Source organism: Motacilla alba, chromosome 1A, assembly GCF_015832195.1.
Source record: "Motacilla alba alba isolate MOTALB_02 chromosome 1A, Motacilla_alba_V1.0_pri, whole genome shotgun sequence".
Taxonomy (NCBI): Eukaryota; Metazoa; Chordata; class Aves; order Passeriformes; family Motacillidae; genus Motacilla; species Motacilla alba.
Window position 1 is genome coordinate 3,680,146 of NC_052031.1, and position 10,254 is coordinate 3,690,399.

The 10,254-nt window shown below is 49.9% G+C and overlaps 1 protein-coding gene across 1 annotated transcript; it reads left to right on the plus strand.

Moving 5' to 3' along the window:
* The first annotated feature begins 4,153 nt into the window (after nucleotides 1-4,153).
* Nucleotides 4,154-7,866, plus strand: LOC119708121 (endonuclease domain-containing 1 protein-like). Its single transcript, XM_038154089.1, has 2 exons — nucleotides 4,154-4,459; nucleotides 7,219-7,866. The coding sequence occupies exons 1-2, from the start codon at nucleotides 4,175-4,177 to the stop codon at nucleotides 7,759-7,761; spliced, it is 828 nt and encodes a 275-aa protein (XP_038010017.1). The 5' UTR covers nucleotides 4,154-4,174; the 3' UTR covers nucleotides 7,762-7,866.
* Nucleotides 7,867-10,254: the final 2,388 nt, after the last annotated feature.

Consider the following 10,254-nt stretch of genomic DNA (forward strand, 5'->3'; position numbering starts at 1 on the left):
TTCTCTGCCCTGCTTCTGAAGCTTTTTTGCAGATTGATGGGAATCTGACTTGGTGAAATATATTCAATGGTTGTCAAAGATCAATGTGTGCCCCATCATGGAGTTTGTAGGAGCTTAAAATAAAAGTCATTTGCTGCAGTGCTGGATTGCAGGGTCACATCTTCTATAAGCCACAAGTTGCTTCTCACTGAAATTTCTACAACCACCAGTAAAGTCACAGTGCCCAGAGCATCCTTGCAGGACATTGGGTGTCCAAGTGCAACCAAACGATGCCATACCAGCCACACAAGTGTCAGCATCAGACACCAGTTATTCTCCTGTGAATGGCCATCAACAAAGTGGGCCAGAGTGCCAAGAGCTCCTACAAGATATGCCTATGGATCCAGGAACAAGACTCCCAACACTGAGGTCCTCACTCTTGATCCTTTGAGGGTTGGGGCCTTTGCATCAAAGAGTTCAGCTGGTTCTGTGAATTCAGGATTATGTCGGATTGTCTCACTTTGTTTAACACACCATTCCCAGGTTAACAGAGCAAAAGGAACTGCATGACTCAAGTGCTTTGTCTGAACCAACTGTGGTCTAACACACTTCTTCTGGATACTTTAGGTTGTAACAACCAACTCATCATTCTATTATTCCTGGACTTTTGGAAACAGAAGGAAATTAGTCCAGTTTAGCTTTAAATGAATGAATGATCATTGAATGACAGAACATTTTGGGTTGGTAATGATCTTAATGACCAGCTACTTCCATGCCCTCCCATGGACAGGGACACCTTCCACTATCCCAGGTTTCTCCAAGCCCCAGCCAGCAGCAATTCTCCTTGTCCTAATGGTCTGGTTTAACCCCAGCCAGCATCCACGCCCCAAGCAGACGCTCCCTTGCTCCCTGATCACCGGGATCAAGGAAAGAACTGGAAGGGGAAAAGCTGGAAAACTTATGGTAGAGAAAGAGACATTTTAACAGGGAAAACAAAATCTGTGCGGAGAAGTAAAGCACATCAAGGAATTCATTCACTGTTTCCTATGGAATGAAATGTGTTCAGTCAACTCTAAGAGAGCAGGACTCCATCCCACCTAAGAGCTACGTGCGAAGACAAAACTCACCGCGCCAAATGTCCCCCCCTTTCCTCCTCCTTCCCCTCACTTTATACCTTCAGCATGATTTCACATGCTATGGAATATCCCTCTGGTCAGTTGGCCTCACCTGTCATGGCTGTGTCTCCTCCCAACCTCCCAAGTACCCCCAGCATCCTTGCCAGCATGGCAGTACAAAAAGCAGAAAAGGCCTTGTCCTGTGAAAGCTTTGCCCAGCAATACTTGAAACGCCTCTCTGTTATCAACCTTGTGTTCAGCAGAACTCCAAACACAGCCCCACACCTGCCTCTGCCAAGAAAATTAACTCATAACCCAGCACACCTCTCAGCTCAATGCCCTTCTGCAAAGTCTCTCTCCAGCTCTCCTGTAGGCTCCTAAAGTACTGGCAGGTGCTCTGAGGAAACCGCAGAGCCTTCTCCTTCCCAGGCTGCTGGGATGAAGCTGTTACACAGCCATGGCAATCAGGCAAGAGAATATTTGTAGCCCGGCCACAGGAATGATGTTATGGGAGGCTGCAGAAGGGCAGACTGTGAATATCTGAGTGTACTCTGAGGCATCCAGTGTCTGAGTGTACATCAGTCCATCCAATGTCACCAGAGATGTTCTGTTGGGATCAGGAACATGTGTAGGTGCTGGAGTAGCAGCAGCTGCAGCTGGTGGGATTGATGAAATGATCAAGGAAGCCACCAGACACTGTTGGCTGATTGTGACATACCATGCTGCAAGTTAGCAAATTTGGGAGACTTCTGAGAAAACTTTGATAAACAACTGTCAACACATTTCAGGGGGGGTGTGAACATTCCCCCAGATGAAAAAAGAAAACTTCTATTTTCTGTGGAATTCCTTGTTTATAACAAAGGGCAAATTTATGCCTGGGTATATATTGCAGTGGCACTCCTGAGGATTCAAACACTCCTCTCTCCAGGGAGAACACAGAAGGAACGGTTCAGCTGCCTGTTCTGAAACTCTGCTTCAAAGTAAGCTCTTGCTCCTTCATTACCGTTGACACCAATATTCAAAGTCTTTCCTGACTTCCTGAATAGATATATGCAGACAAAGCCTGGGCTGGAGGTGCTGAGCTCCAAGGAGCAATCAGGGCTTATGCATGCACTGAATTTTGCAGGACTTTGGTATTTTCTGTCAATCAGGAGGGCAAAGACAGATGGAATTGTTTGGGAAAGAAACTCAAGCCAGCTCACGCGAAATTCATCACCAAACTGTTCAATAAATAGGAAAGGGGAGATTATTGAGTAGTAAAACTGCACCCATGACCTTGCAAAAATCCTCTGGACAAACATAGGTGTGGTCTAAATTCCCGGGAAAATTTACTCGCAAAGCTTCTCGGGAAATCCAACAACTGTCTCTCCCTGGAGAGCATATAAACCCCGACAGTCTGAGACTGCAGCAGAGGCATTGGAGACTCCTCTGCCACTTTGGGGCTGCGAGCAGAATCCTGTGCCACTCCTTCTCACGGTAGGTTGTTTTCTATGTATCTGTTAAGTTAGATATTCAGTTAGTTGGATCTGTTTCAGTCTCATGGAGTGGGTCATGCAGAAGGACTCTGCAGCCTCTTCTCTGCTTAATTTGGGGCGGCTTTGGGCATGCTCTACTGTGTACTGCAAAGAGCAGTTTTACTACAAGAGAGCTTGTAGTTGCAGTTCTAAATTTCCAGCTCATTGATCACCAAGTTCCTGATTCAGGGCTAGACAGCGGAAAAAGGACCAGATAGCTATCTTGGGTCAGAGCAGGGCTGTGTGCAGCTCAACATCCCGAATCCAATGGAAATGGAGAGATGGGGGTCAGGGAGAAGAAGAAGAAAAGAGCAAATGTGCAAGGTGCCTTGTCAAGCCTTCAGCAGTGCTGAGCTCAGCCCCTTCCCAGCCCAAGGTGGGCTTTGTGCTTTAGAGGCTGTGGCAGCTTGCTCTGCCAGGAACCCTTTTACCTGCCTGTCCCAGCTGCCTTATTCCAAATGCTGATGGTATTAAATCACTCCACATTAAATGTCTGGCAATGCAAATGGAAGCATCCCTGCTCTCCCAATCCTGTGCTGCCGCTGGAAGGAAACACAGCCCCTTGCTTGATTTCCAGCATCCCAGGGAGCTTTTCAGCAGTTTTCTCATAAAGGAATGATGTTACTGACTGCTGAAAATCACATCAGCACTGAGAAAGACTAAACAGGACAGCTGGCTGTGCAAGAAATTCCTGCAATGGTGCCTTTGACTGTACAGGGAAATCAATCAGCAAAGCTGAAGATGGGCATCAGCAGGAATCCCAAGCAAGCACAGGAAGAGCTGCCCCTCAGTGCTTGCATTGCAGCAGCCACTGTGCTGATAGGATAGAGGTGTTATCCCTCGTGCTTGCTGCTGCCATCTGCTTGGCCCCTTCATTTGCTCTCTCCATGTGTCTGCAAGTCCAGAGTCTGGGGCTGGATAACGTGGAAATGCAAGGTGAGCAGCAGCACAGCCATGGCCCAAAGTCAGCTGAGAGGCAGGACCCCAGGTGGGTCAGTTGGGCTTCAGTATTGGGTGTGACTGCAAGAGCTGAGTGTCTGTGTGAACCTGGATGGGGCCAGAGACCTGTAGGAAGTGCAGCATTGCTGTTCTTTGCCTGCCCCATGCCCCATGAGATGAAAGCCCAGCTCAGCATGGCAGGGGGCTGAGCAGAGTCCATGCCCAGCTGCAGGTGTCTGCTGTGGGAAGGAGCTGAGAGCAGGAGGGAGGTGGGAAGAGGTGAGCTTGTGCCAGGGCTGTGCCTCAGGTGGAAGATCCCTTTGCTGTGAGAGCTGATTGCAGTCCTGGTGGGTTTGGCTCCTTCCTCCTACAGCCTGACTTCTCCCACTGCTGCCTCTTCTGGGCACCTAAAGTCTCTTTTAGGTTTCAGCCTTATTGCCCTTGGGATTTCTCCATATGCAGGAGGACAGAAATTACTCCTTTCCTGGTCTCTCCTAATCCCCTCCTCTGCCAGCTCTGTCCCCTTGCACAAAAGGCCCCAGGCCATGTCCAGCTCTCTCCAAGCTGAGTGTCCCTCTGCATTTGCCTTCCAGGGGAGCAAGAGCCCGTCACTGAAATCCTCCCACCATGCTGGGGCTGCTGCTGCTGCAGGTGTTGGCCAGCTGCCTCTGGCTGGGACACAGCGAGGTGGTGAAGTCCTTTGAAGAATGTCCTCAGTTCTTCTATGCGGAGACCACCCCAAATGATGCCCTGAATCCAAAGAACCCAGCCTTGATCTGTCAGCGTTTTAACAACTCATATCACTATGCAACGCTGTACGACAGAGACAGGAGAATTCCAGTGTACTCTGCTTATAAATACCAGCCTGGAGATGCCAAGAAACCTCCAGAGTGGTGGATGGTTGAGCCCCAGGTGAGTGTCTCTCCTACAGCACATCACCCTCCAGACACTCAAAGATGAGCTGCAGCATTTAAATTACCACTTTTATTTCCTACCACCCTATTACCGTGGGTCTTCAGGGCAGTCAGGACTTGGTGAAGGGAAGGAGAGATCTTGACTCCATTTCAGAAGGCTGGTTTATTATATTATGATATGTATTATATTAAAAAGACTACACTACAACTGTACTACAAAGAACAGAGAGAAAGAATCATCAGAAGTCTAGACAGGAATAGAAAATGAATGAATAATAAAGTTCTGTGACTCCCAGAGAGTCCGAGAGCTGCTGCCTCCTCGATTGGCCACCAAGTAGAAACATCTCACATTGACCAATCAAGGAAGCACCTGCTGCATCCCACAGTAGCAGATAACAAATTGTTTACACTTGATGCTGAGACCTTCTCAGCTTCTCAGGAGAAGAAAATCCTAGCAAAGGGATTTTCACAAAATATCACAACCACACCACCCCACTTCATATATGCAAATGGACACACTGGATGGGATTGTCCTCACTGAACTTCAAACCCCTGCACCACATGGTTCCTCTGACACATCTGAGACATCAGCAGGAGCATGAGATCAATCACATCCCAAAGGTGCCCAGCTCTCTGCCTTCACCTGAAAGGAACAGCAAATCTGATTGCTTTGCAGGACATGACAAAGTCAAATGCTTCCCCTCCCTGTGCCCTGCTGTGCTGGGTGACCAAGGGATGGAGAAAAGGCATCCAGGAGAGGCTAAACTGGAGGGAACAACAGTCCTGCTGGCATCTGATCCCCAGTCTGCCCTGGGCTGTTCTGCATCCCGGGCAGAGCTTCTCTGCTCCCAGTGAAGGGTCAAACAGGCTTTGTGAGTGCTGTGAGAGAAGTGAGGAGAAACTCAGAAGGGGGTGAGATGGCCCAGGGACAAAGCTTCAGGAGAAAAGGCACTGGAGATGAGAGGGTCAGGTTAACTGGGGAGGGATTTCTGGAGTGACATTTCAGGCAGTGCAAAGTGAGGGGTGTAGCAAGCTGAATTGCTTCCAGTATAGTCTAGGTTAAGGAAGCAAAAAGGGCCTTTGCATAATATCCACAGATGTTTTATTCAGCCATGAGGTGTGATGTTCAGGTCCCAGCACCCACACATAGAGGGTTTAAATTTCAGTCTGCCAAGGGGCCTGGGGGTGAACTTGGTCTCTGTGCAGTACAAAGATGAGTGCCAATCAAGGAATAGGGAGAAGTTGCTCAGGGACATAGAAACAGACATAGGACCAGGAAAAGGAGCCTATGGGGTCTAACAGCTTTTTGGGGGAATTTCTTGTGCCTCCCTCAATCAGGGAATGCCCCGCCAGGGTCTCCACAGAGGAGCATCAGTGTTGCTCCAGTCAGAAGGATGTCATCTCCACCCATGGGCGGTGACCCCTGAGCACCTCTGGCTCAGGCTTGGTCCAGAAGGATCCAGCAGACAGGCAGAGCTCCACAAGCTCTAGAGCCCTCACAAATGTCCTTCCATACAAACTACAGCAGAACTGTCCAGGCCAATTGCAGAAGAGAAAAAGAGGCAATTCCTGTGATACTTAAGGACAGAGTAGAAAAACAGCATTTGGAGGAAGGTGAGCCAGAGAAGGAAGCCACATGGCCTACTCCAGAGGAAGGCTAAATACATTTCCCTAAAAATGAAGAAAGAGATGTTGAAGTTATCAGGAAAATAATCTTTTCATCTTAGGCGTAGGAACTCGAGCAACGAATCTGGTCTTGCACCACTGCAGCCTCCATATTCTCTCTTTTTGAAGAGTCATAGAATAGTTGGTGTTGGAAGGAACCTTAAAGACCATCTCAGTCCAGTTCCCCTGCATGGACCAGGCCACTTGCCATTAGGCCAGCATGCTCCAAGCCCTATCCAACCTGGCATTTTCCTCCTGCACCTTGGACCCTGGCCATGCAAAAAAAAAAACATTGATTTTTTTTTTTTTACTTTCTCCTGAGGAATTTTTGGAGTATTTAGTTTTCCCAGGACTCTTTTGGGATTACAGGCTCCTCTCAGAGGCTGATCATTTGTAGCTTCTTTTCTGTGATGCTACAGAAAATTCTCCCTGGCCCAGATCAGCTCTGAGACACATTCCCAGGCACTGCTGTAACTGATTCCATTCACATTGGGATCTTTTTGTCTACTGAGCAAAACTGTTCATCCTTTAATCAACTGCAGCTCTCCAGGGGAAAGCTCAGCTCCAGGACTGATTTCCTGACACATCTCCCTGTCTCTGGGGTTACAGTCCTTGTGTTCCAGGACTGGGCTACACATGTAGCCACCACACATAAAATCAGAGGATCACACAATCACAGCATGGTGTGAGGGGATCCAGGGAGAGCCCTGGGCAGATTTGGGCTGTGGAGACAGGAGGAAAGGGAAGCAGATTTGTCAGGGAAGGTGTCTCACCAAAGTCACTGTTCAATCCTTGGAGTGGGAAATGCTCCTTGTCTCATACATCCATCCATGCTCCCAGAACACGCTGCAGGCAGGATCACAAAGGTCACAAATTCAAACTGAGAGCAGTCAGATTCTGAGCTGCTTGCTCTTGAAAGCTCTTGTGTTCATGTGGGAGGGTCATGTGTATGATTTCTCTCAGATTCATACATTTTCCTTCACTGAGATGACACAAAATGGGATCTTGACCACCAGAGACTTCTGCTCTGGGGAAATCTTCTCCATTGCTCCCATTCCCCATTCTAACACCTCTTTCTCTTTCCCTGTCTAGCTCATAGATAAAAATAGTATTCCAGACATGGAAAGGGATTGGATCCTCATAGAACAAAAAAAGTTCACCTCAGACCAAATCAAAGAGAGCCAGGCTGTCCATAATGACTACAAAGGACTGAAGGGTTTGGACCGTGGCCATTTGAGCCCCAGTGGACATCAGTTCAGTAGAGAGAGCATGATGGCTACCTTCACCCTCACCAACGTAGTGCCCCAGGACAGAAGTCTCAACAAGGGCGAGTGGAATGCCTATGAGCTAAAAACGATGTCCAAAAAGACCAAGGGCTGTAAAACCACCTACGTGATCACGGGTGCTGTGCCTGGGAACACCTACATTGCTGAAGAGAGGGTTAACAGACCCAGCCACATCTGGTCAGCAGCCTGCTGCCTGGGGGACGAAGAGCCCAAAGATGCTTGGGGGGCCATTGCTGAGAACAACAAGAATGAGGTGGAGGAGCTCAGCCTGAAGGAGCTGGAGAAGAGGCTGACTGAGCTCTACGGTGGAACGGTTACTCTGTTCAGCTCTGCCTGTCCCCGGAAATAAGCCTCACATCCTCACTGGAATTCACTTGGTGCCTTTTCCCACATGTCACAGAATGACAGAATGGGTTGGTTTTGATGGGACCTTCAAGCCCTAAAGATCATCTCATTCTCACCTGCCTACCATGGACAGGGATATTCCATTAGACCAGGTTGTTCCAAGCCCTCCCCAGCTTGGCCTTGAGTGCTTCCAGGGATGGGGCAGTCAAAACAGCTCTAGATAACATTTAGTCATACCACAGCCTGCTCATGGTAATTTACTTCTTTATAATATCCCATCTAACCCTGCCCTCTACCAGTGTGAAACCATTCCCTCTTGTCCTGTCATTCCATACCCTTGTCCAGAGACCCTCCCCAGCCCTCTTAGAGATCCTTGGGGTACTGCACTCTCAGCAGTCTTCTCCAGGCTGATCATCCCCAGCTCTCTCACCCTCTCTCCAGAGCAGACACGCTCCAGCCCTCACAGCACCTTCATGGCCTCCACTGGACTCCACTCCAACAGCTTTGTGTCCTTCTTGTGCTGTGGGCCCAGAGCTGGAGGCAGCACTGCAGCTGGGGTCTCAGCAGAGCAGAGCAGAGGGGCACAAATGTCCTGTGCAGAGTCTGTGCTGCTTCCTTCTCTGATGTGTTTCCAGCTCTGTCCCTCAGGGCACCTCCTGCTCAGCTCAAAGGCACAGAGATGTGGGCAGAGCCTCCAGCTGCTTGGCTTTGCTGCCCATCTCAGGAGAGAGCTCTCAGGAACGAGTCCTCTCCTCCTCAGCTGTCCCCAGGAGTGTGCAGCTGATTTGTCCCTCACCTCCTTAGCAAGGCTGAGGCACCAGGGCAGCTCAGGTTACCCAGAGGCCTTGTCTGGAGATCCCCATGTCTGGAGATACCCACACCCCAACAAGAGATGATTCTGGACAACCTGCTCCAGCTGACCCTGCTGAAGCCTGGAGTCTGGACTACAAGGTCCTGAGAAGTCCCTCCAAAACACAACAATTCAGTGATTCTGTGATCCTGGGCCAGGCTTTGGTTTGCTTGCTTTTGAAACTGCACCTTGAGAGCAGCAGCTGTTGTATCAGGCAGGCAGGCTTTGGCATCAGATACACAGAAAGCTTTGAGCAGCCAGAGCTGAATTCCTGTGATGCACTCCTTGGACACCTTCCATCTCTGCTCTGCTTCTGAGGCTTTTCTGCAGATTGATGGGAAACTGATTTGGGGAAATGTTTCAATGATTGTCAAAGACCAATGTGTGCCACATCATGGAGTTTGCAAGAGCTTACAATAAAAGTCATTCGCTGCAGTGCTGGATTGCAGGGTCATGTCTTTAATAATCCACAAGTTGCTTCTCACTAAAATTTCTACAACCACCAGTAAAGTCACAGTGCCCAGAGCATCCTTGCAGGACATGGGGTGTCCAAATGCAATCAGAGGATGCCATAACAGCCACACAAGTGTCAGCATCAGACACCAGTTATTCTCCTGTGAATGGCATGAACAAAATGGGCCATGGTGGCAACAGACCATGCAAGCTGTGTCACTTTCAGAGGTGCCAGCTTGGGACTGGACTTCTCAGCTCAGGAGCTGTTGTTCATCATCCTACTGGGTCTCAGTGCTCAGCCAGGAACAACCTGTTTGGGGGCTGCAGTAAAACCAGGTTCTGGTGGAGGTGCAGAGTGTCCCCAGGTGTGCTGGTGACCCAGCTGTGACTGCAGCCAGCAGAGCTGCAGGCCTGCCTCAGCTGCATAAAGAGCTGCACCCTGGGCCACTGCAGCTGCCCTGAGCTTTGGAGAGCCCCACTGGGGCTGCCAGATGTGCTGCAGGATACTGGGCAACAGCCACCCCCACCTGGGCCAGCAGCCAGAGGCCAGGCCCATTGCCCAGGGGCAGCTCTGGGGGCTCTGCACACCTGAGCACAGGGCACCAGACCCCAGGGCAGACACGGGGCACGGCCTGGGAGCACCGTGGAGTTCTGCTCCTGCTGCCTCCAGCTGCCATGGCCACAGCAGCAAGAGCCCTGCCTTGTGCCAGCTGGGCTGCACAGACCCCTAGGAGAAGGTTTTGCCTTTTAGGAGAACAAAGTGAGCACATCACTCTCAACCCCTTTTGCTGGACAGCTGCTGCCATCCCAGGTTCTCTGCCTGGATGGATTTTTTTTCTGCTGGGATCAAATGCTGACACAGGCCCTGATGGGATGAAAGCATCAGAGTGATTTCAGGCTGAGGCACCTCTGCAGACACCTCTGCTGTGCCTCAGGGTACGGCACCCTCTGACTTGCTCACCCACCTCTGCACAATGGCTTTGTTGTGAGACCACACTCATCCTCACCATCACTCCTGCCATGCCTCACTGCCCTCGATTTCCAGGCTCTGGAGCCCCTGGCTGCTTGACCAACTGTCGTGGTTTGACACTGGCCAAACACCAGCCACCCACAAAAGCTGCTCACGCAGCCTTCCCTGTTACAGCTGGACAGTGCAGAGAAAAAAAATTATTAAAGGATTTATGAGTTGAGATA